Source organism: Centruroides vittatus, unplaced genomic scaffold (assembly GCF_030686945.1).
Source record: "Centruroides vittatus isolate TY-2023 unplaced genomic scaffold, ASM3068694v2 scaffold_1444, whole genome shotgun sequence".
NCBI lineage: Eukaryota > Metazoa > Arthropoda > Arachnida > Scorpiones > Buthidae > Centruroides > Centruroides vittatus.
In genome coordinates, this window is record NW_027122679.1 from 2,601,565 (window position 1) to 2,628,786 (window position 27,222).

Genomic DNA, 27,222 nt, shown 5'->3' on the forward strand with positions numbered 1-27,222 from the left:
TCTCGCGCACTCTCACCGTTGAGATCATTGAAGACGTAACGAATTACTCGACAATTTAAAAAAAAAAAAAAATTCGAATAAATCCACGTTCGAGTAAAAGTTAGGCGGATGGACGGTTGTCGTTACGATAGAGGACGGCCGTAACAATAATCTAGTAATCGGGAAGACACCTATCCTCCACCTTATCCACTAGATTCGAGTTACTTAAATAACCGAGCGTAACACTTTACGTAACACGCACACTAAGCAACAGTTATTTTGTTGGCGACAATCGATTTTTCGGGTATCTCCAAGAAGCTGTTCGATCCCTACAAATTGGCATCCCTCCATCAAATAAGCAAGATTGGGTTCGGACCCTTCGGAGAATTGTCACAAATTGGCAATTTAGCGAGGAGTCCCCGAAGCGCCATTAGGATCCTACCCAATGGACTTTCGCAGGTCAGGAGGAACACCACTCGGGGATTTACGCATTAATTGACATCCGATTTGGCCCGTGCCTCGACGACCCTCCCGCAAGTGAAGAGGGTCCAAGTGCCAAAAAATTCAGTTACCGTTGGAAATTGAGAGAGAAGTTTCGAGCCGGGAGGAATTAAGAGTGGCAATCTAGAGAGCTCTTGGAGGATCCTTCACGCGCTACTAGGCACGTTTTCAAAGAAAGATGGCCAGGCTTGGCTTGTATCAACAAGACCATTTCTTCACGGCGAATTTGATTTTTTGGCGCTTGGACCCTTTCGATTACGAGCCAGCCGTTTTCTCGAATTCTTTAACCACAAAGAACGGGGAGAAGAAAAGACACTAGCGACATAGTCTCGTACTAAACTGTTTTATCCTCAAATATAAGCATATTCTGGGGAAGTAACATGTAAATATCTCGTAGGTATACATCTTAATATATATATAATATATACGGAGTGATAAAAAATTGTTTTCGGTCCTCTTCTCTCGCATAGACATCATCGTGGTATCCATAATTTACAAGGAAGTATGCGACTCGAGTAACGACCCCTCGATTTAGCGTGGTGAGGGGACGGAGACCGAAGATTCCCATAGAAAAAAAATCGTCGGCGTTGTTGTTGTTCCCTAAAGTTCGCGCACCAACGTGGCAAGTATTTCCGGTTTTATACAAAATTTCGGGCAGATTACAAAAAAAAAAAAAAAGAAAGAAAAAGGTCCGGTCGCCCGAGGAGCGGCGGGGATTCTTCTAGTCGATCATGTGACGAACCATGTACTGAAGGATACCTCCATGGCGGAAGTAGGCCAGCTCCACTTCCGTGTCGAACCGAACCAGAACGGAGAATTTCTTGGAGCCGTCCACCTGCAACGATTTCGCATTGAAGGAGGATCCAGAAATGGGGAGGGGTAGCGGGCTGCTTACCGTCACGGTGGTGGTCTGTCCGGGCACCATATCGGCAGGGAGGGCCACACTGTATTCTTCTTTTCCCGTCAGGCCCAGGGATTCGGCGTTCTGGCCGGGAAGGTACTGCAGGGGCACGATACCCATCCCTATCAGGTTGCTGCGATGAATCCTCTCGTAGCTCTCCGCGATAATGGCTTTGATACCCTAGAAAATACAGTACTTCAATATGCCGTGGATCCGCGGATTGTTTCTTAACTTTGAGCACGTTTTCACTTGAAAACTTTCACACATTTTCGTGAGAAACTTTACCCGAATTACTGTCCTCAATTTTACAAATTTAAAAGGTGCAAGTCGTCTTTATGGCTCCTTCATTTCGCAAGGCAATACAGAACTTAATTTTCACGCCCAAATTAAGTTTTGTATTGAAATCACAACTGCAAACAATGAGACGTCCTTAACACTCACCAGTAAATATGGTCCCTTTGCAGCCCAATCCCGTGAAGATCCCGAACCGTATTCCTTTCCAGTTAGGATAATCAGCGGGGTGTTTTCTAATTTGTATCTTTCCGCCGCTTCGAATATGTCCATCTGAAAATTCCAAAAGGTAGAGATAAAAATGCTGCCACAAATCGTTACTTTCAGTTTAGGCATGGCTCTTACCTCTTCTCCGGATGGAATGTGAATTGTACGAGGTCCCGCTTTGCCGATGAATTTATTCAACAGGCGAATGTTGGCAAATGTTCCGCGGCGCATCACCTCGTCGTTACCTCGTCTGGCACCGTAAGAGTTGAATTCGCGGGGTGTCAAACTAGAGAAAAGTGTAACAAAACTCTCGATTAATGTTAACGACTGGCCAAATTTTTCTAAAACCATGTTCGATGACAAAGCCACTTTCTCGTCCACCATCACTATAAGAGTGGATCGATAAATAAGCAGTCAAAGAAACATGGCCTGTTGTCCATGTTGGTAATTTATTGATCCACCCTTATAAACGGATTAGGCAGTTTAAAATTTCTTTGCCATCGAATATGGCTAAGCCGGTAATTGGCTACAAATTGTTTAATTTGCATTAAAATTTGCAACAAGGCCTAAAAGCCCTACGGGCACTGGCCTGCCATTCTCGAAGATCCATCTGCTAAAATTTTCGGTTAAGTTCCTTGCCGACTAGACCCGCGATTAAAAGGCTTTGTTAGTGGATGCGAGTAGGAAAAGTATGTTACCTTATGCCAAGTTGCTTTAATTACTAATTTATAGCCAATCGATAATCTGGTAAAAGTGCCACAGTTTGCTAATGTTTGTAAGTAACATCTTCAAACTTTTATATAGGGTGTCCCAAAAATTTCCATACATACAAAAGGTGAAATGTAACTTTATTCACAAAGCATTAAAATGTCAGCATTAAGATTTGTTCAGTGGATTGACAGAGTAATGGGACACATGGGTGATCTGCCAATGGGATAACTTCTAGCAAGACTTTCTATGTGGAAACCAGATTCTATTTAGGTGTTAGGACACATGAAAAAAAACCAGAACACTGCATGGTGGCCGGCCCATCGGCCAGGCACGAACAAATGACCAACTACCAGTGTTTGATGATTTTATTTATTCGGCCACTGGTGGGCTTGATTTGTGTCACTGTATGGAGATTTTTGGGACACCCTGTCGAATCATTTTACCACAACATAACTGTACTCACCCACGGTTTGCCAAATATCTAGCAGCCGGACTGTTACGTGCTATGCTGCCTGCAGGAGATATGTGGTCGGTGGTGACGGAATCTCCAAGATTTATTAAAACTCTAGCATTTATAATATTTTCTACAGATGGAAGCTCTCTTGTCTGAAATTACGTATAATTTTAAATGACATTAATTATGTGTGAGATCACTTGTCAAATACAAGTAATCTCGTACTAAGAAATAAGAACATTGTTATTCTAGGTCTTACCATGCCGTCGAAAAATGGTGGTAGTTTAATGTAAGTAGATTTGCTATCCCAAGGAAAGAGCAAACTGTCTGGAGCTTCCAGGCGATTCCAACACTGATTTCCTTGCTGTTAAGCATCAAAAACTTCCATTACAACAAATGAGATCTTAATGGTAAAAAAATTATGTAAATAAAATCTAACATTATCAATTATGCACCAAGTATTATGGTAATATTATTAAAGATTCAATTCTTGCTCAACTCAATGCACCTTTCATTCAGATTGGGTTCCTTTATAATCAAAAAAACCGATTTGAGAATTTTTTGGCATATTGATTTCGAGCTTAACTTTCGGTTTGATGTCCTTGTGGTAAAACAGAGTGGAATGCTCGATTCTGTCAAAGTTTAACACGCAGTGCATTATGTGGTCTATGTATTCTATAACATTGTTCTCAATAAATGTATCATTAATTATGGATTAAATAGAAAATTCAAAATGATCTCGAAATAACTTACTTGTATTTTAGAGTATACTTCTTTAAACATTCCTGGAATCACAAATTTGCGTTCTATTTCCTAAAACAATTTTTTAAACATAAATGGCTGGTTTTAAGATAAACTTTATATTAAAAATTTTATATTGTTAAGTACATGGGGGCTAGAGTACAAAGATTTACAGGAAGGGGGAAAAGCTAACTGTAACACTTATACGATTATAATTTCTGACAAATTTACTTAAGGGACTGCTACTTTGTATTTATATAACCTTATATACACTATGCACTAACTGCACTGTAACAGTTAGAAATCCAAAACAATATATTGCAGTTCCTTAATAAGAGAAGTGCATAACAATGTGTGCAGCTTCTGTACCAAACTACCAAGTATCTGCTTAGGAAGTTGTTTTATAGGCTAGCACAAATTTTCACTTTGTCATTAATTACACTCTCTTCTAGTGTTCTAAAGAAACTTATTGTGATTGCTACATGATTTTCATTATGGTGACTGCAAAAAGCTTTTGAGGAATGGTTTGAACTCGTTAATCAGAACCCCGGTAATCGGAACAATTTTCAGTCGGACTGTGTCGTGCCGAATCGAACGTTTTTGATACTAGATTTACTTCTAAAGTATAATTTTCATGTTTTTATATTCTTCAATATATTTATTTTGTTTGTACAAAATGCAGAAATAATTTTTAACGATACAATAGCCTCGATTAGTATTATAAAAATTTTCGTCAGGCTTAAAATCGACGAAAATTCAACACGAAGCGACACGCAACGGAGAAAAATTTGAACATTGGACAGGTTAATATATTTATTTGTACATAATCGATAATCGGAACAAATCACTAATCTGAACAACCCCAGTCCCCAATTGATTCCGATTTTTGGTTCTCTACTGTATTCCGAAGAAACCTACAACTGATGACTTAAAAGTATTTACCAACCCCTGAAGTAACCTTCAAAGTAGTCACTCAGTGTTTTATATGTTAAGCATCTCTAAGACCAGTGCCACAAATTCAAAAAGCAACAAAGCATTGTATTTTGGATTTTTCAATGATTTTATTTATATTTTGTAAATGTTGTTCTCAAAACATGTAGCATTTTAATCTTAAATCATACACTTGCACTATGTCAACTTGCATGTCACGTGACTCATTTGACATGCTCGGTCACAGTAATTTATTTTGAGTCCTTGTATTTTATTGGCTCTTTGTGACCAGTCTGTCATGTATTTTTCATCAGTCTGCCTACCGTATTTTACGGACTATAAGACGCACTTTTTTCTTCGAAAAATTGCCTCCAAAATTCAGGTGCGTCTTATAGTCCATAGCGTCTTATAGTCCGTAAAATACGGTATTATGCTAGAAAGAAAGTGTGCAAGAGACAAAGCTCAAAAATGCAAAGTGAAAGCATTTCTCTGGATGCAAAAACTACACGAATTATGTTGATTGAAAGCCACTAAGTGTTGTCTGCCAAATTGAAAGAAGCATCTATGTAATGTCCACGATAAGAACAATTCTAAAAAAATATGCTTATGAAAAGTTTCAGCATCACGACATCAAATTTTTAGTGACAAAAATAACTCATTCAGCAGCCATTTGTTCAAAGAATTGGAAAGAAGGCTCAGTGATTTGTATGGATGGTCAAATGCAAAAACATAAGCCTCTATAAGCCATTTATCGCAATCATAATTACAATAAATAAAGTAAAGGTTTTTAAAAAAAGATTTTTGTTTTATTCATATTTGCATTTTGATCTATTTACTATACACACTATTTACTACAAATGTTATAATGACCTCATTTTGCACTGCTTTGCTTAGTACTTCATTTTAACAATAGTGAGTGTTAACCAAGGCATGTGTGAATCTCTTTACATCATAAAAGTTTATGCTCTATTTTTTTTTAATAGAATAACTGTCCAATTATCCTAACAATGCTGGCACTTTTCAATGAAATTTCTAAATAATAAGATTATTCCCGTTATTATTGACAATCTTGCTACACTAATATACTATTCCAAGACTCAACAACTCACAATACTTAATTTTTCAGACAACAATCACTAGCTTTCATTAATAAGGTAGAAAACTGTCATTTGTACCGCATCAGAAGAAACAATGTTTGTCTATTTTTAGGCATACTTTGCTAATATAGCTGATATTTTCTTTACTGCAGTGGTCTAGAACCTATCATCCTAAAACAAATCACAGCCTTTGTTTTGCTTGCCAGTGCATATAAAAGCCAAAAAATATATTTATACTGTCATCTTTTAAATGCACAATAGTGTTAGATATAAAAATATCTAGCACTACTGCACACTTAATAATGAAAAAATGAAAATAATAAATAAAAAAAGTCCTGAAAACTACCTTAAGAGCACAGATCAAAAATAATAAATATGAATATAATTGAAAAGTATTGTATAGTGGAGTCTCGTAAAACATGGATACATTCTGCATTATAGGAAATCGTGTTAGACACACGTGCTATCAGACAATTTTACGCGAGTTTAAACCTAGGCCTAGAAGTTGAACACTTATACCTCGAGAGGACAAATCTTGAATTCTGTGAGAGTACTAGTCGCAATTTTTTCGTCGCACTATACAAATTTGTGTTACAGAAGAGTGTGTTATAATACTGGTGAAGTTTCTGATTAGCAGAGATGAAATTTTAGTCAAAAACAAAACATCTTTATTTTCAACTGCTATTTTGTCATTATTTTCACATTTTTTTTTTTTGACTAAGATTTCCTCTCTTTGCTAATCAGAAACTTCACCATTATTATAAGTCCTATTAATAAACAAGAAAAGAAAAACAGCAGGGGCAAGAGGCAAAAAGAAGTGTTATACAGGAGTTCACTCTATTAGCAAAGCACCTTAAAGTGAGATACACCTATAGTAGGCAACAAATATAGATATATATATAAATTTAAAGTAATGATAGAATTGAAACATTATATAAAAACATTTATTAAATGATTAACAACTTTAAAAATAGATTTGATGTATTGTGTTGTGTAGCATCATCTACATTTGAATTTTTTAAATTTCTCATTATTAAAATTTAATAATGAGAAATTTAATTTAATAAACAATGAAAAATTATTAAATTTCCAAATAAGTTTTTTCTCAATTTTTCAAATGAAATGACAGGAAGATATGTTGTTCATCATTGTATTTTTGATATAAGAATAGAGATATTTGTTATTCTGCAACATCCAAAATTATCATTATTATTACATGAAATCCTGTTAGAATATTCCTGAATTTTTAGTGATTTTTTTTGTTTTAAAACCAGTTTAAATGAAAATTTTTACCTGAAGTTCATTTCTAGATGGCCAGATATCTTTGAGATACACATTATTTCCACTCTGGTCCTTTCCTATCAGATATTAACAAAAATTTTAATATAAATCAAACATTTAATATAAATTTTAAAGAAAGATTATTACCTAGAGGTTCTTTTTCAAAGTCTATGGCCACCGTTCCTGCAATTGCATACGCCACCACCAAAAGAGGCGAGGCCAAATAATTTGCTCTCGTGTTGGGATGGATACGTCCTTCGAAGTTCCTGTTTCCGGATAAGACGCCGGCTACGACGAGATCTCCCTGGATAAAACAATGTATTCGATAAAAATTAATGATTGTGAATTATTTTTAAATGGAGTAATTTGATTAGTTTTAAATCTAAAAAATTATCAAGATATAAATTTGCATATAAACTCACTTAAAATCTTTAGTATTGAACTATCTGTAAGGAGTTGAGTCTGAATGTTATTTTATTTTTGGGGCTTTTATTTAGTCATTATTTATTCTGAATGTTTTATTTTGTTAAAAGGGCAAAACTCCACACCTTCCCACACTAAATTCTAAACTAATGAAAAAACCTTTCTGTGAACAGCACTGACATTCGATGCCAATATTGCCAATCTATAAATGGCATCTCAGATTAAGCAATCTCTGAATAGAGTTAAAGAATTCTCTCTTAATCCTTTTGTTACTGATTTTAAAAATCAGAGAACCTTGTTTTTAGAAAGATTGGAAAGAATTATAACTGAAAGGTTGCAAAAAAAAAAAAAAAAAAAGAAATTTAGTTTATATTTTTGTAAATGAGTCAGAGTGGCATAGTCAATTGTGATAGTCACACAAAGGTGTATAAAAACTCTAGAGACAATGAAGATAATGAAATGAACTTCTGGGTACAAGTGAGAAGAGTTCAAGATAGTTTGATTTATGAAAAAGATTGTCTGGCATTTTTGGTGAGACAATTAGGCAGTTTAGACTACTAATAAACAACGCAAAATCTACTCTGAGTTACTTTGTTGGTTTTTGGAGAGTTAATTTTTAAGTTAAATCTAAGTTTTCCAATTGTCAGGAATGTTTTTGAACATTTGTTTTGGTTTTGTTCTTGATTTGAATTAATCATAGTTTGAATCTTTTATAACTTTGATGTATTTTGCTAATGTATTTTCATGTTTTTTATTAATCTCCTTTACATAGTTTGTTTGCTCGTAATATTTTCAATAAATCTGTTTTTTACCAATGCATAGTCAATTATTTTGGAATTTTATTTTTACTTTAACTGTTAATGCTGTGGCTAAATGCCATTATTGTACAGTTGTATTTAATTTTATATTAGAATATATATTTTCCTTTCTTTCTTCTTCCTATTACTATTATCTTCCCTTCCTGGAATTTTCTCCCAACCGGTGCTTAACGGCGTAACAGCAGGCGGTCTCTTAAGGATAATGGGTCGGTATGTGGCCTTCAGGGTAGAACGGGGACCAAGTGTTCATTCTTTGGAGAGGATTGGACGAGGAAAGACACGCAAAGGGTAGCTCTCCACCACGTTTTTGGAACTGCATGGAGACAACAAAGAGATATGAGGGAAAGAAGGAAAATCCTGATTGTAAAAACGTCCAAGAGTATTTTTTCGTCCAAGTCTGTTAAGCAATCCATGTTTTAGAGAAGAAATTGACTATACATCCACAAGAGCCGAATTATCGGGCTAGAGTTGGCTATAATAAATAAATAATAAATAAGACAATTTGGCACTAGAGCTTGGCGTTAGGCGCCATCTCTTACTAAACTTAATAATTATAATTAAATTAAATAAATAATTTTAATAATTTGGAACTGGAGGAAAAGAAATCGGCCCGAAGCGGGACTCGAACCCGCAACTTCTGCTATCCGTGCAGACACGTTACCAGTTACGCTACCCGGACCTTCAGTCCGATCGCCTCCTCCAGTATAAATAAGCTAACATGACGACCATCGACGGTCATTACAATGCCGGCTGGGGACACATCAAGTGCCCACGTCCTCCCAAGGCACTCAACCGGCCATCGCAACCCCGGCAAGGCGTATAAATATAAATAAATAGCCAACTCTAGCCCGATAATTCGGCTCTTGTGGATGTATAGCTTTCTAACGGGTTAGTTGTTATTTATTTATAAGAAATTGACATTTTTCGTGATTAAGAAGTGATCTGTCCAACATATATATATAGCACCGTGAATAACACCAAAATATTTGGGTACCCCTTTCTTTTTCTTTCCATTCTTTCCTTTATTGTTCTACGTTTATCTATCATCCTACATTAATTATAATTAATTATAAGTTTAGTTGTAAGATATACATATACTTTAATTACTCTTAGTAGACTGGTTATTTTGTAAAAAAAAAAAAATCGTTGCGAGATTTAAACTTATGTCGGTATTCCCTTTATATTGTCGATAACTATACTAATATATATACCTGTCGGGGATAGAGATTTTTTTGCTGGCATCCCACAAAATTTCCTGTATCCTGTTACACGAATTAAAGATTTTGATTTTAAAATTTTCTGCTTCTTTGTGTACGGTATTTGCGCACCTCACAATGCAAACCAATCCATTCATATTACTTTTGTCCATTTCCAAAGTCTAGGCCTATAACTGAGTGATCCTAGGTATTTCATTGTTTTATGCAATGTTACATTAGGTTACCTCTGGGATATTAAATGGTGTATTATATAGCTTCAGAGCTATTCTATTCAGTTTATTTAAAAAAATAAGATGGGTCATTATCATTTATAAAAGTTTTACTTTCAAATTAATATATGGTAATGGGTAGCAAGGAATGTCACTAATATACCAAAAACTGCAACCCTTAATCAAGCATCAGCCTAGTGCAACAGCAAGATATATGTATTCTGTAACAAAAGTAGTCTGGGTCATGTTTGAGCCATGCAGTGACAACTTATTCCATCTCATCATGTCTGGAAGTGTGAACTTGCCAAATCACATTAAAGCAGCAAACAACTAATAAGCACTAGAAAGACTGCTTACAAAAATGTTCTAGCACTTCCCAGCCGTATTGTTGAAATCATTGTATAGTGTCTTATGTGACATGGGGCATAATTGTATGCTAGACTACATTGTCTTATACAATATAATCTAGTAGCATTGTCGTAAACTACTATTCTCTACCTGACACGCAAGACACCTACAATTGGAATATTTCAGTACCGTATTCTGATTTTAATTAGTTTTCAGAATAGTTAATGTCAATTTGAGAACAATTTTTACATTGATTAATCATTTGAATTCAATATGACCTAGCCAAGGCCACAAACTGTGGGCATACCTGGCCTAGCCAAAACTCATTAATATTTTTTGTTGCATATTTGGAAAATGCATCTAGAAATTGGCCTAAAAACCACTTAAAATGGCACCAGAACTAGTACTTGTTAAAAAAACTACACTGAATCCATCAGGGAATTTGTTATGTCAAGACAATCAGTATTCAAATAATAAGATTTTTAATACCGGGTCTTTTTTTATGATCATGTATATTAAATAATTAATGAGATAAACAGAAAGATCTTTCAAAGATCCTTTATTGAATTGGATATCATTTTTAATAATTTATCATATGTCATATTTTACTTTAAAATGTTTTTACTTACTTTTTTAAGCTTGGTGATTAGGACTGGAAGTCAGAAAATGAAAATTAAATGCTCCATATTCATTTGTATTTTCAACTTTTGTTGTAAATTTGTTACTGTATATATTACTTTTATTTTGATTGATTGATTTGTGTGTAATATCCTCTATAAGCAAAACTCTACATGCCTGCGAAGTCTCTCTGGTCACTCAAAAAATCCAGTTAAAACTGTTCAAATATAATTAAAATAAAATATAAAGATATTTGATCAGTTGTAACTGGATTTTTTGAGTAACCAGAGAGACTTCGCAGGCACGTAGAGTTCAGCTTATAGAGAATACTAAACATTAATACAGCAGTTCCCCATAAAGAAGTTTATGATTTATTTATATCATATCTTAAAAAATGAATATAGTTTTATGTTTTTAGTTTGTTTAAATCCGTAAGAGCTTATTCGCAAATTATTTTAATTTGTGCAAAACTGTTTCATTTATCTGATACTTGTTTAACAAGTTTTAAAGATGTACAGTACGTTCACTAAAAACACTTATTACTTGATAGGACAGTTTTTTTTTTGTATACGAACTTGTGTTTTTAAGCACAATTTATTTTAAAAAAATTACCTTCTCTATGGCTTCGACCACAGATTCTGGTAACGGCCCGCTATTTCCGATGCAAGTCATGCATCCGTATCCCACAATATCAAAGCTAAAATAAACATAAAGATGATATAAAAAAAAAAAACTAATTAAATATAAGTACTTTTACACAATAGGTAAATATCTTACCCTAATTTTTCCAAATAAGGTGTGACTCCACTTTCGTTCAGATAATAAGTTACAACTCCGCTTCCAGGCGACATGCTGGTTTTAACAAATGGAGCAACCGAGAGGCCCATTTCCACGGCCTTTTTTGCTAGAAGTCCTAGATGCATAGTTATAGACGTTAATTATTGCTTAAATAAAAACATATCATATTAATGCATTTCTTAAAAACTAATAGGAATTAAATAGTTTAAAAAGTTTGTGGAAATTTTTAAACGAAACTTCAAAAACAACATTCAATGGTAAATACAAAATAAGCCGCATGGCACATTATGTACCAAAAAGTCTTTTTGGTAGTACCGCTCAAATGGTTGCATTGGTTCAAATAAGTTTAATTTAAATGCTTGCTATTGGCAAAACTCATTTTTAAAGTTAATTCACATCTTCATGATGATGTCATGATACAATATTAAAAAAATTATTGTATACGCAAGGAAGATAATAGAAATAACCATAAAATACAACCTGTTTTCATAACTTTTCTAATTTGTTGTTACTTACCAACACTTATTTAAAATTTCTTTTATGGAAGGAAAATTTTTGATCTCATTTCTTACCAGTCTAATCATATAAATTGGTATTGACTCTCAAGATTACATGATTCTCTTAAAGTATATTCATTGTTTTATACTTTTAGTAACCTTCTCCATTATAGATTTGTGAGAAATTGTGCATTCCTGTCTTAACTTTCCCTCTCTCAGAGAGCAAATTATCTACTTTGACGGACTATTTTAATAGTTTATTTACTCCTAATTACATATTCATCTGTCACCTTCTGATGGATGTTCTCTCACGTTGTAATATTTTCTCAACCCATCCATTTGGCTCTCATCCAACATTCCTTTTTTCTGATATCAGGTCTGTCTCTGAAGTCAAAACTTATCATTTTGTACAATTATTATTTCTTAGTTTTTACATTTATTGTTCTCTGTCATTTTAAAGGTGGTCTATTTTCTGGCAGCCATGCTGCTTTTTATTTATTATTACTACAAAGTAAGATAGACAATCTTAAAATTCAATTTTGAAATTGTTGTGCCTTTTAGAATCAAGGGTGTCTTACGACCAAAGAAATATGTTTTCTGTATGATATCGGTACAATATAATACATTATAAATAATTTAGAAGTAATAACTGTGAAGTAATTATTGTAAAATAAGAATTAAATAAGACAAATTCTATAGGAAGAAATTAGTATACCTGCTCCTAGCATGACGGAAGGATTACTAGTATTTGTGCAACTGGTAATTGCAGCAATAACTACGGAACCGTGGCTTAACGTATATTCGTGACCGTCGAAAATAAATGGAATGGTAGTGGCTAGTTTTTCCTGAGGTAAACCGTATCCTTTGAAACCAACCTAAAAAAAAGAATTATTTTAAATTTTAAGAATTTTAAACGAGTAAATGGCAATACACATTAATATTCAAACCTTATTTTCTAAGCATTTCAAAAAGTCTTCTTTCGTTTTGCTAACGGCAACACGATCGTGAGGTCTCTTCGGTCCGCTGACAGAAGACACCACGGTTGCCAGATCCAACTCTATTGTCTGAATAATAAATATATCCATGTATCATTTCATATCAAGTAGTCATTAATAGTTTAAAAACAGAATAAAAACATTATACTTCAGAAAATATGGGATCTTCATTAGGATTGTTGTAATTGCGAAACATTTTTACGGCTCTTAAATAAGTTTCTGTATATTGCAGCATTTTTTCATCTCTGCCTATAAAATATAAATAGTAGTATCGTGAGTTCTAGTAATTAAAACTACATAATTTATAATGATAAATGAATAATCATAGACTTTCTAAACTATTTGATATTTATCGTCGTCAACTCAGTAACATTTTTGAATTCTTAGACGTCTACATTGAATACAATAATGTTTCTGTGGCATTTGGGTAAAGTGTATAAGTCTGTTTTTACTTAATTTAGATTGACACAGGGTGTCCAAAAAGCTACTTAGTGAGAAATTTTCTAATGACAAAGTTATATATACGGTTTTGCCTACAAGACCTGTAAGTTGTCCATTAGATACCGGTTGACCTAGTCATATGTATGGTATTGCACACAACTAGTGGGTCTTGTATGTAATGCTGTACTTATAAATTTAATGTTGTTACAAATTTCTCACCAAACTAACTTTTTGGACACCCTGTACATCAAGGAAAACAGATGTTTTTGCTCTATAATTGAGTAAAAGTACACAATAGAAATGCAATATTCTGATTAAATACAAAAACACATCAATTTACATTAGTTGACACAATTTTGAGACGTGTGCATACTTAAGTTAATTGTGTCTCGCTCCAAATAATGATCTAGTGTAGTGTTAACGGCATAATGTATTCTGTCTTGCAATTTCTGAATAAAACATCGATTTTGACTCAGTTAGACAGAATACGTTACATCATGTGCATATTTACCCAATGGAGACATATTTCTATTGGCATACTGCCACACAAACAGTAACGATAGTTGTACGGTATTTCTGCACAAACGAGAGTACATTCTTTCTAATTTGTAGCTTTGTACATACACTCACGAACACACAATTTACAAGTCTTATCTCTGACGTAAGACTAATCAAGAAAAAATTATACAAACATTGCTCTTTACAGAAGTCGAGCTATTTATTATAATCTATTATACAAAAAACGTCTCAGTTTTCAGTTTGATTACTAAAAGTCATTAATGGCAACCCTATCTATCTTAGAACCAAATTAATAGTTCTTGAAATATTCCACAATTCTAAAATACTGTAGTAAACTCTTTCAAACTGAAATATCACTACTCCGGTAAGATCAAACGTGAAACCATTTGTTTTTACCAGAGTAACAATACATATTGTAGAATATATTCGATCGTTTATTTTAATAAAATATCAATATAAAAATGAAATAAAATACAGAAAACAGTACCTGTCTGTTTTAAGTACATCAGACTCTTGTCGTCGACCGCAAAAAAGCCGACGGTCGCGCCGTACTCGGGACACATGTTAGAAATTGTTGCCCGATCTGCTATCGATAATTCCGATACTCCGGGGCCGAAAAATTCCACAAATTTTCCGACAACGCCGACTTGTCTCAGGTGCTAAACAAACAAGAATGTCTTTTAAAATTGATCGTAAAATAATAAACAAAAACAAAGCTTTCATTTGAAATGTAACACTCATTCCTACAAAATAATATTTGTGAATCCAATTACTATCAATAATTGAGAGAATTTTTTCATGTTTAGTATAACTTATTGTTGCCCTTCAATCCCATCGATATCCAAATTTATAAATAAAATAATTATAAAATTATTCAAATTAACAAGATTTTCTTCTAGAACAGGTAACTTAGATTTGTCTTTGGCAACTATAATTTTATTTAGTAATCACTTAAGAGTTTTTATAGATCTTAACTTCAAAATTCATTGGGTTGTTTGGAAAGTAATTTCTTTTTTTTTTATTACTAGAGGAATTAGTTGTATTTTTACCAGCCAATTTCATTATATATTTTTTACAGCTGACATTTTAAGGCTTATTTGTAAAAAATTTTGTTTGATTCGGTACAATTGTTTTTTTTCCAGTGTCCCATCAAATTTTTGTACCGGAAGTTTAAAGGTTGTGGAAGAGATAATTCTTATATGTACCAGTATTTGTTAGTGAAAATTGTCCCGTCAAATATGGAAAATCGAAAGGATCATTTTCGGTATATTTTGCTTTATTATTACCAAAAAATCAAAATGCTGTTCAAGCAAGAAAAAAAATTGTGGTACATGTATGGAGAAGATGTGTTGAGAGAAAGACAGTGCAGTGCGCCAAAACTGGTTTATAAAATTTTGTTCTGGCAATTTCATTATTGAAGATGCACCTCATTCTGGATGGCCAGTAGAAGCCAAAAAAAACAAAATAAAGGTACTGATTGAAGCAAACTGCCAAATAACAACACATGAAATTACTAAGAGATTAAATTTGTTGAATTGAACTCTTTATGATTACTTGAAATGAATTGATTTCGTTTCAAAGCTCAATATATGGGTTCCACATATTCTTAGAGAGAGGCTTTTGGTGGGATTTTAAGAAACTTTTTCTTTTTCAGCTTTCACCAGACAATTTAACAATTGATTTAAAAGTGTACTGCCGTCGAGTAAACAAATTGAGTAATATCATCAAAAATAAAAGGCCAGAATTGATCAACAAAAAAGGTATAGTGTTTTACCATGATAATGCCAAATTTCACACAAGTTTGGTAACTCGTCAGAAACTGTTACAGCTTGGATGGGATGTACTACCAAACACACCATATTTGCTAGATCTGGAACCCTCAGATTATTACTTGTTCCGGTCTTTACAAAAGTTTCTAAACAGTAAAACATTTACTTCAAACGAGGATGTCAAAAATCACTTGAATCAGTTTTTTTGTAAGCAAAGATCAAAACTTTTATGAATGTGGAATCATGCTGCTACCAGAAAGATGGAAACAGGTATTTGACCGAAATGGTCAATATATAATTCAATAAAATATTTATATGTTATAAAGAAAATTGATTTTTTTCCATGGAAAAAAACGAAATTACTTTCCGAACAACCCAATGGATCTTTATCATTTTGTGCGAAAACTCTTACTTTTGTTATGGTTAAAACGACATCCGTGGAGGTGACGAGTGGATCGAGCTTTCCTGTTAACTTATAGCCGACAACTTTAGGAAGCATCATACTTATGGCTTGTCCAAGCATTACCGCTTCTGCTTCTATTCCTCCAACTCCTGATAAATGATAAAAAATATGATTATTAATGTATTTAATTTGTTACTTAGTTACATGCATGTGTGGTATGTTCAAAAGGTTTGCAGAAAAGTTTTTTTTATTGACTATGCATACATTTAGACAACATTACCCTCAAAGTATTCATCATCTGCAGCAACACACTTCATCCAGTGGGTGTACAGTTTTTCGAAAACATCCTGGAACACATCATTCACAACAATCCTCCTCACGGAACTAAAATACATTTGTCTCGCATGCATCTGCTATGTGCTCTACAGCAGAATTGGCCAAACCTTGTCATGACGGGAGCCACACGTCGAGATACGAGAACCACACACTCTATTGAAACTGTATTTTATATAATATTTTATATAATGAATACTTATTCCTGTATGCTTAATTATTATAATTAAATAAATGAGAGCCGCAGTAAGTCTAGAAGAGCCGCACGTGGCTCGCAAGCTGCAATTGGACTATATGGCTCTGAAAAACATATTTCATTTTCCCCAAGATCATTGTTTAAGTAACTTGTGTTGATCAGATATCATTCGACTAATCAGACTCTTCTCACAAGCCAAACAATTGCTGTATTGCATCGGGCTACTTTACCGCCACTATTAATAATTAAATTCAAAGTAATTTGGTACCTGAGGTAGGCATTAGGTGCCATCTCTAATTACTCGGAATTTAATTACTAATTATAATAGCGGTAAAATAGCCCAATTCAATACGGCAACCATTTGGCTTATTATTAAACATTGAGCTATGAGATGTTTATATATAAACTCTCTTCAATATTCAAATTCTTCTATAAAATAGTTGAATTCTGTCTTTCCGTAAGTTTAAAGTTTTACTTAATGTTTCTTCCTGTTGAGATTAGTTTTGTTGTATCATAGCAAATAACGACACACTGTAGCATCTGACAGATTTATGTTTAATGCTTCTCCCACACTGGGTTGTATAAACAAAAAAATTAAATACCTTCTAAAACCGATAACCGGCGGTTAGGAGGAGATTGAAATTTATAAAGCCGATCGCACAACATGTATTAATTTCAAAGGAGGAAGGAATCTCTCCACTGCTTGGCAGTTTTTATTAGAAGAAGGATCGTAAATCGGTTGACGTCACGCGTAATTATCATAGGAGGCGCGCACTGTTTTCCCAAACGGAATAAAAGAAATTTAAATATTTAGAACGGCACGCGGTTGCCGAACGTACTCGATCGTTTAAATACGGAACACGTTCCATTTATTTATGCTGTTCGATTATCAAATCCAAAATTGGCCTGAGGAAGAGCCCAGGAGGGGCAGCGAAAACGTTCGCCATTTTGAAAAATAGTTCACGCCGGTTATCGGTTTTAGAAGGTATTTAATTTTTTTAGATTTATGTTTTTTAAACTTACCCCAACCTACAACGCCCAGTCCGTTTATCATGGTTGTGTGGGAGTCGGCTCCGACTAAACTGTCCGGGTACAAAAGTCCGTCCTGATTAAACACCACTCTTGCAAGAAATTCTAAATTAACTTGATGGACTATACCAGATCCCGGAGGAATGATCATCATGTTCTTAAATGCTTTAGCACCCCACTGTGGAAATATATACAATTATATTTCTCATATATTGTTACAAGTTAAACAAGACTATTAAAAATTACCTTCAAAAATGAAAATCTTTCTTGATTTCTTTCAAATTCTAAATCTAAATTTTTTTGAAGAGCATCAGCACTAAAATCAATATTAAAACATTTTATAAAGTCTTAATAATTAATTCAAATCTCCAAAAAAGTATTATTTTACACAGTAAATAATTAAGACGTATCACAATAATAATTAATAAGGTATCTTGTAACTTAAGAATTAAACTAATACTGGACGATCTACTGAATTATTGGGCTAAGTTAATAGTTATATATGAAATAATTTGGCTAAAAGGTAGGTGGTTACATTACAAACTATTTAGAATTTTTGGAAGAAAAGAATTGGCCCAGTGTGAATTAACAGATTGTAAGCTTTAATCAATAATTGGGTTTGTTGAGGAGTTACACACACACATTATATATATATAAACAAGTGTACACATACATATACTATGTTGGGGTGAAGAGAACTGGCTGAGTGCCATGACTTGTATGGTTGTATCTATATTAACAGTTCTGGAGGCAAAAATCAGGCAGAGGTTCGGGTAGCGTAACTGGCAATGTATCGAGTTTGAGTCCTGCTATAGATCGAGCCGATTCTTTTCTTCCAGAAATTCTAAACTAAAACTAATTATAATTATTAAAATTATCACAAGATGGCAGCTTAACAGTCTACGTCTAGAGAAACTGCTTCCTATCTAATTATTAACTCGGCCTTATTATAGCTCAATAATTTGACAGACCGTCCGCAGTTAATCACATTGTGTGTTACTAGTATACTCGGAAATGTGAACTGTAAACTAAGTTTAGTTTACACACATCAAAAACTTTGCGCAAAGTTTATTATTTGTGAAGTACTTAAGATGATTTAATTTTTATGATAATTAAATCGACTTTTGAGTCATCCTAAATTTATATTTTAATTGATAATTATCTAAAGATAAAATTTGAGAATTTTCGTCTAGATACACACTGATTACAAATCATTTACTACGTTTTTAATATAGAACAGAATTATTATAATTAAAGAATACAAATGTACAACATAGTACAAATTAATTATAATATATATAAGAAATTGAACCAAATAAATACCATAATTTCCTGCAAATAATATGCAAGTTATTGGGCTGCAATTTGAAAAAATTGTAGACCTATAAATTCCCACTTTTGTTCATCCGTCCTTCCTTAATCTCGAGAACGACATTAGATAGGTAAAGTGAAGACCAGATGCAGAAAGCTTAGGGGCAGGAGGCCACGATTAACTATATTTGAACTTGCGACATGCGATTTCAATTCAAAAATTTCTTCCAAATGGAGTTAGGTAGATACCCGGCACAACTTTGTTGTTAACAGGAAAAGTATGATGTACTGTACAAGGGCAAGACACTACTAATTTGAGTTCGGGAGCATATACTTTATATTAAATAAATTAAGAATACAATTAAAAATTGGAGCCTGACATTGTGACGACATCACAATAAATAATTGCTCATTTGTATTTTAAATTTGATTTGAAGTGGGGTGCGACTTTTTTGTTTCATTTTTCGACTCTCCATTTTGTGAGCAGTAAGAAGCAAGGGAGTTGTAAGATTATGTACTACTGTCAGTTTGGTGCAGTTGCATTAATCAGCACTTTTTCCTTTGTCTAAATTTACTACAAGCATTTTAAAAAATTTTAAAATATCTTTTACAAGCTGCACATATTCATCTCCATTGCAAAAATGATAAAAAACACACCTCTCATCTTTAGTTGTCTTCCATTTTCTACATATCAGTCTGCATTTTCATCAACACGATTAAACATTTGTGATTAAACTTGTGACTCAAAAGTCAATATATTAATTTCTGCTAATTCCTCCTTTACATACAGGGTGATTTAAAATAAATGGGACAAAAAGACGACGAATGTGGACTTAGAAAAACACTATTTTAAAAAGTCTAATTTGATGTTCTGTGGTGGTGTAAAAAGTCTAGCAGTAAAGAAAGGCCAATCTTAGTGCTCGCAAGTCATTAAGAAGACTAGACGAGAAGCGTATTATAGTATGCATTCACTTAGTTTTATAAACAAACACATTTCGAAACACCTGCTAGTAAGCAGCTTAATATATTCTATTAAGTACACAGAAAGATCAAACAATAAGAGATTATTCTGTGTACAAATGTACAATTTGGAGATAGTTTTCAACTTACAACCAAATCTTGAAAACTTAACCTAAGTAGGAGATCACTTGTATATTGACACCACCATTGCAGTTTGTAGTCCTTGCAACAAAACTTGCTACAGAAAAGAAGGTAATTCCCTACACAGAGATGAATAAAACAATGGTGTTTCTCAACGTTGACATCGCCACCCCAGACTAGTCTCAGCTCCAGATCAACCATCAAATATAAGCTTATTTTAGCATTTATCGTTATTACCAATTTATAGTCTGTCCGAGAAAAGGCAAACTTTTCAAAACCATTCTCGACGACAGATTAATCATCTCGTTAACAACTGAGACATGTGACTGGCTAATTACAATACTAACAGATTACAAACGCTTTATTTTTATTGCTACGAAGTGAATTTTGACAACTAAAATAACTATCAATGAAAATAAGATGAAAGAAATGGAGAAAAAATGGAATGCTTGAGACAGTACCATCTAAAATACGTACAGGTTGAGAGAGAGATTTTCCGAGATGCAGGGTACACGACGGCAGGTTATAAAATGTTCTTTTTATTTTAGCAATTTTCCATGAGGAATATGCCAATGTAGGCTATGCACTACTGCAAATTATATGCAAGAAATTATAGTATAATATTAGAATAAATACGAGACTTAACAACACGATGTATACGATCAATACATAATTCAATTCTCTATGACATGTTCCTTCATTCACATGAAGATATTTTGTCAACATAATATGTAGAGTATATATATTATCCATTATTGCAAAAATTGATAAACTAACATTAAAAAAAATCATACTAAATTTCCGACAATTTTTGAATTAATTAAATTTTTGATGATTTTAAAAGCTTTCGTGGTTATTTGTTATAAATTCCTTAATGAATTATTTGACATCTTCAACCGTATCAACTTCTGAAAAAATTAACACTTTTTACTTTTTAAAATTAAATATTTTAAAGTCAAAAAGCTGCAAAATAATAATTTAAAATACTTTAAAAACTACAATTACCATAAATATTTATAATAAAAAACCTTTAAATTTCTTACAAAATTGTGTATAAAGTATTTTCTTGAAGTTTTTCATTTGAATTAAGTAACTTTTATTCCGGATGAAGATGAGTTATGTACGTACTCGAAAACTATCATCCGATACGTCGGATAATTTTTAATTTCTTGTACAATTTTAACCTTATGAAAACATTATTATAAATAAAGTTTCCTTGCAGTCTAATGCATACTTTTATTTTGAAATTGTCATTATCGGGAACATATTTTGGTCATTGCTGACCAAATATTAGTGCTGCCATTGTTTATGGCAGCACTAATGTTCAACCAGTAACTGCTGTCATCAAATTACTAATATGGACAGCAATTAACAATGTAAATGTGCTTATTAGCGTGTTCTACCAATTAGGATGTTTGTTTTACTATTGATATTGTAATAATGTGCAATTAAAGCAGGAATACTTATCTATTAACAATAAAAATAAATATTAAATAGAGAAATTAGAGTGTTATTTCAACCGAGATGCAATTTGTCAATTTGCATTTCTACATATTACATTTTAAAAATTTCTTCGTTTATAATTGTATGTGAAAAAATTTGGCACCATTTAGTATGGTCATTTTTCTGTAAATGGTATAAACATGCACCGACGAAAGAAAATTGCAACATTCCGAAGGATAATGCAATTATAGACGTGGATATTGGCATATTTGTGCCGGGAATAGATAGTATTCCAATTAAATTTAAGGCTGTCGGCCATCGTGTCGACGTACCGATCAAACCCATGTACTAATTGTGTATGAGCATGTGATTGTTCTGCCAGGGAGACATAACATGCACTTGTTTTTTGTGATTACAATCATTTGAGAGGAAGCACATTTTAGACCTCCGAGAGGATGGGTGTAGAAAAATTGCTTCACATTCAAGATGTGATGTGTCGGTGGTGTTTTGATGTTGGCAACAGTGGTCAATTGAACATTCCTACACCCATTAACTAGGTTCTGGATGGCCATGAAGTACAGATGTATACCAAGACAACACATTCTAGGGGCAGTTGTAAGAGACTATACGGCATCTGCAGCACACATCAGAGCAAATATGACTCCAGGAATATCAACACAAATTGTTGTAAATTGTTCATTTGCAGCAAGACTATGGGCACATGTTCCTCCTCCAGACTCATAATAATTACTGTGCAACACAGTAAATGATTTGTAATCAGTGTGTATCCAGGCACATGTTCCTCCACCAGACTTCCATTTATATCAGAACAGGAGCATGCATGGTTATATTGTTGTTAGAGGATTGGGGAGGGCTTAAAGGATGGAATGACAAAAATCTCAAAACATGATGTTATTAATCAATGCCAAATGATTGCCATAATGCATCAGGCTATCTTTTGTCTACAAACCTGCACTCTCATTTACTGTGCAGATGCATTGCCAGTTACACTACTTGGACTCCCTGAGCGATCCTCTGCTTCCAGACATTTAATCTTAGATAGAACCATCCATAGTTACTCATGGTGCATATGTCTAGAAGCGGAGAATCATTTTAGGGTCCAAGTAGCATAACTAGCAATGCATCTGCATGGTAAACTGGAGTTGCAAGTTCGAGTCCCACCCCGGGCCACTTTTTTTTCTTCCAGAATATTCTAAATTATTTATTAAACATTAATTTTAATATTATAGTTATTAAATTTAATAAGAGATGGCACTCAACGTGTTGTAAAAAATTACTTAAAACTTAATTGTTAATAGTAGCCAAAAAATAGCAGAATGTATTATGCCAATTGTTTGATATTGGTGGAATGACACTAGTGTTTCACGATAAGAGTAGGTTCTGTGGCCATTCCTGCAAAAGGAAAGTAATTTCCTGTTCCAGCATGACAATGTCTATCCAAATGCTGCCCATGCTACTCAACATGCTTTATAGGATGTTCAACAACTTCCCTGGCTGGCACAATCACCAAATTACTCCCCTATTGAATAGACAAGACATAATAGGAGGCTTCCCGACTCATTCTGTCAGATCATCTACAACTGTTGCAGAATTGCAGCACAAAGTGCAAGAAACATGGGATGATGCATTGAAGGACATTTGCCTTCTATAATCGTCTGCATGCAAGAATACGGTTTATCAATACCAATGGAGAGTGCACGGTATATCAATAAGGTACAGGAGGGTCTAATGATGTGTTCACTTGTTTATAATCGATCAGCGCAAATCGCAACCGTCAATCTCGTAACGGTCAAATCGTAACGGTCAACTCTTTGATAACAGGTGCGTGTCTGGGAATTGGAAATTGTAACGGATAAGTTACGGCGGCGCTGATCGATTATAAACAAGTGAACACATCATTAGACCCTCCTGTACATCGAGTATTGTCAACACACCCTATACTTTAAAATCATACTATGTATTGATCAATGTAAAAACCCAGCTATATTATCTATAGGAGCAATCTTGCGTAAATTGAAGCACATTCTCGGAGTGTTGCAATTTTGTTTCTCATCAGTGTATTTCTAAGCATTTTAGATGCTTCGTTTCAAATTCAATCTTCTCATAAGTTTAAATTTATTTTATAATGTACATCTGTAGAGAAAAAATAACTAAAATGCACTAATTCAATATGCTGCTATGATTCCTTGACCTTCTTCACATTTATTCTACACATTCTATTTTTTTTCCTTACATATTCAAGTTTTAAAATTCTCTTGAAAATAATTAATTTCCACTTCTAAATCTATTCTTTTATACATTATTTGATATTCTATAGCAACACATTTTCTTGTTTCATCAAATTAGTTATGAAATAATTTAAAAAATTTTAATGAATGTGTTTTTGTGTTTAGTTTCTGAACACCTTACACAGTTTACATTGTATTTATGAACTTCTCAACTATTCGAACAATAAAATTTTCATTGTTTAACTTCTGAAAATAATCATCATAAACAGTTAGTATATTTAAATTTTAAAAATATCATAAAAATTAAAAAAATAAGCATTATAAATGATAAACATTAAGAATAAGTATTACTAACCCTATAGATTTTAAAGAATGAAATGGACAAACGAAATGTTGAATAGGAAGTTCTGGATGAGGATGCACGACTGGACTTTGTTTATTAAAAATGGAATTGCTATCGATACTTTTGTTAACTGGTAAATTGGGTCTCGTCCTAGAGCTATCATTCGATATCCTCTGTAACGACAAGGGACGAATTTCCGAACGATCGGGTTTCGTGGAAGAACCGGAAAGGGAGGCATCCGAAAACGCCAACTGCTTACGTTGAGGAGAACGTAACATCCGACATTCACACTTTACGGATATAAACACACTCGCAACATTTTAAGGATACATTTACGCGACATTTCCCTCCGTTTTGTATACAGTCATTGCAAATAGTTGTTTTGCTTTGATCTCCACCACCTGGGTTTGGGGAATCTCTCAAAATGCTGCAAATTTGGAAAAAAAAAAAATATTCTGAAATTTTGTAACAACTAATTTTTATTATGAAATAAGTAATATATTTTAGAATCAATTTTACAAAATAAAAAGGATTCTGAAACACTCATAACACCTAATATAAAAATAAAAAAAGTTGTTTCAAAATAGAACAAAAACTATCAATTTGCATAAATTAAAAGGAGATTTTTTAAAAATTATTTCATAAAATCTCTTAATTATCAAATGTGCACACAGTTTACAGTGATCTAAGCTTACAAACACGTCTATATGTTTAGCAGAAGAAAAGATTACATGTACTGTACAGTACATTGCTCCCTAATCATCATTAGTTGCTCAACCTTGATGCTTTGAGACTATTTTCTGGTTCATAACTTAAGAAATTTTAATAAAATAAATTGTTTTCCCCTTCATTTTACTATTATACAATAAAAGAAAACTGCCATTTAGAAAAGTTAGAGCCAACCAGTAATAAGTGTCTTCAAAAATTGATAGACACTACTTAAAAAGCAGCAAATCATTTGCAAAGTTTGTTCTGTAGGCATCTAGCATTACTATCTGACAGCGTATAAAACAAAGTATCCGAACTTTTTGCATTTTTCTGATACCATTAGATTGGCCGTTCTCAAAGTACCACCTGTAGATTGACCTGATCAATTTTCCGAAATGAAATTATGTCCCGTTCGGCTAAAGGAATGACTATTTTTATGCATCATTTATTATGTTAAGATACTAAACAGAAAAATTGTGGCTTGCGTCAAAAGGCGAGAAGTGGGGATGGAAACATAGATAATCTGCAGCATCAGACTTGAATTTGTCAGTCCACGGATGATATAATTTTGAGAATGAATGCATTTGATCATTGCACAGTTTTTGAAAAAAATTCCATGCCAACGAAAAAAAACAATCAAATTTCCATCTCATGAAGTAAGGATTTTCTATAAATGTTCTATTTATTTAAAATTTCAAATGCTCTCTCTCAGATTTGTAGTAAATAAGTGCTTGAGATTTAAATGTTTCTCGTGGCCCAGCAGTGTAGTAACAGGCATGCCTTTCTAGCACATGATGCTGTGAAATTTATACCTTGAGAAATTTCTTGTTTAATCTGGTATAAATGCAACGGAAAACACATGAATACTAAACATTTCCAAACGATTTGCTCTCTCTCTCTCTCTCTCTCTAAATACAGTAAGTCCTCATTTATTGTCATCGATAGGTTTTTGGAAACTACAATTTTAACTGGAACGATGCGTAATGAAACTACTTTTACAACAGGTTAATCAACTTAAATCAGACTTACGTTCCTAAGATGCATTTCTGTCCACAAAAAAGTCAAACTTCTAAATAAAGACCCAAAACACATCTAATTGAAAATTGAAGTAAATGTGAACTATACACACATTTGAGAAAGATAAGTAAAATAATTATTCATCCAATTTTTGAAGAATTGATAGTTGTAGTGTATGTGGTATGAAAAAGTAGTAATCCCTGGTGAGGGGATCACTTCCTCTTCATACCACGTACACCACGACGACCCGAGTCTGGTCACCAAACTTGGGCTCGGATTAGTGAGCACTGGTGATCCAAGTAATCGCACGGATCACCAGTGACGAGGAAGTAATCAAGAATGTTTGCAAAGTGAAAATTGTGAGGAGTAACCACCATCAAGCAGCTCAAAAACAAATAACTGAACATTCCAACAAACAATACAGCATGCCATATAAATTTTAAAACGGCAAATGCAAACAAGGCAAATTTATTTACAATTACATTGATGTGGCCATAATGTCTTACATGTTAACATGAATATTTAATTACTTGACAGAAAGCAAGAAGTATAATATAAATGTAGACTGTATTACAAAAACTTCAGATCAAATTTGCAATCTCCAGCATCTAATTCTGAGAATCGATTCGACGGTAAAAACTGATACTTCAATTTTACCGTTTACGAAACAAATTCAATAATAATAATAATTTTGAAAGATTACAGACGTAGCTAGTTTCTCTAGTCAATGATGTAATGAAACAATGTTAAGCAAGTGTTTACTGTACACTATAAATTTCATATTATTGCTAGGAGCTAATCATCATCCTTAATGCTTTGTTGTATAAAAACAAAATTATGATGCGCACACAATTTCAAATGATAGAGGCAGGCAAATTTAAATTATTTTCAAACTTTAATGGCAATTTTCTTTAATCAAAATATAATTACTAATCAATAGAATGAATCGAGTTAAATGCTGTCTTGCATAAAAATGACAGCCGACATGATAGATTAGACCTAGCCATTTTATGTCACTTATACATAATTAATGACTTGCTAAACACAGCATATACGTCAAACAATATTCTCACATTATTTCTGCAAGTATATTAAATTTATAAAAATGACAACTGACTTTCAAGAATAAAATTGTTAGAAAACACTTTGTATAATCTGTTCAACAATTTGTATAAAATAAATATATTTAGCCCTATTATGTTTTTTTTTTGGTTAAACTCTGTCCTGATGGGGCAGTGGGAGTGTCTCTTTTTTTAGCAAGCCCATCATAAGTTTGGCTGGACCCACAACGGGGCAGCCAACATATCCAGACGAACCGCCCCAAAAAACTTTGGGGTTTTTTGA

General features: G+C 33.3%; 1 protein-coding gene across 2 annotated transcripts in view; it reads right to left on the reverse strand.

Moving 5' to 3' along the window:
* Positions 1-807: 807 nt before the first annotated feature.
* The window catches only part of LOC136987109 (cytoplasmic aconitate hydratase-like), a 53,070-nt gene continuing 26,655 nt past the window's right edge, over positions 808-27,222 (reverse strand). The window contains exons 5-24 of one of the 2 annotated variants that reach the window (XM_067284775.1): positions 24,484-24,580; positions 24,166-24,404; positions 17,953-18,022; positions 17,701-17,884; positions 16,158-16,297; positions 14,464-14,635; positions 13,165-13,265; positions 12,969-13,085; positions 12,737-12,896; positions 11,504-11,639; positions 11,339-11,423; positions 7,241-7,397; positions 7,106-7,170; positions 3,798-3,857; positions 3,304-3,408; positions 3,054-3,196; positions 2,018-2,165; positions 1,823-1,945; positions 1,376-1,561; positions 808-1,315 (exon numbers count right to left, since the gene is read on the reverse strand). In XM_067284775.1, coding sequence (XP_067140876.1) covers positions 1,202-1,315; positions 1,376-1,561; positions 1,823-1,945; positions 2,018-2,165; positions 3,054-3,196; positions 3,304-3,408; positions 3,798-3,857; positions 7,106-7,170; positions 7,241-7,397; positions 11,339-11,423; positions 11,504-11,639; positions 12,737-12,896; positions 12,969-13,085; positions 13,165-13,265; positions 14,464-14,635; positions 16,158-16,297; positions 17,701-17,884; positions 17,953-18,022; positions 24,166-24,404; positions 24,484-24,580 — 2,602 coding nt within the window. In that variant the 3' untranslated portion in view covers positions 808-1,201. The remainder of the gene's footprint in view (positions 1,316-1,375; positions 1,562-1,822; positions 1,946-2,017; positions 2,166-3,053; positions 3,197-3,303; positions 3,409-3,797; positions 3,858-7,105; positions 7,171-7,240; positions 7,398-11,338; positions 11,424-11,503; positions 11,640-12,736; positions 12,897-12,968; positions 13,086-13,164; positions 13,266-14,463; positions 14,636-16,157; positions 16,298-17,700; positions 17,885-17,952; positions 18,023-24,165; positions 24,405-24,483; positions 24,581-27,222) is intronic. The other variant, XM_067284776.1, reaches the window with a different exon arrangement.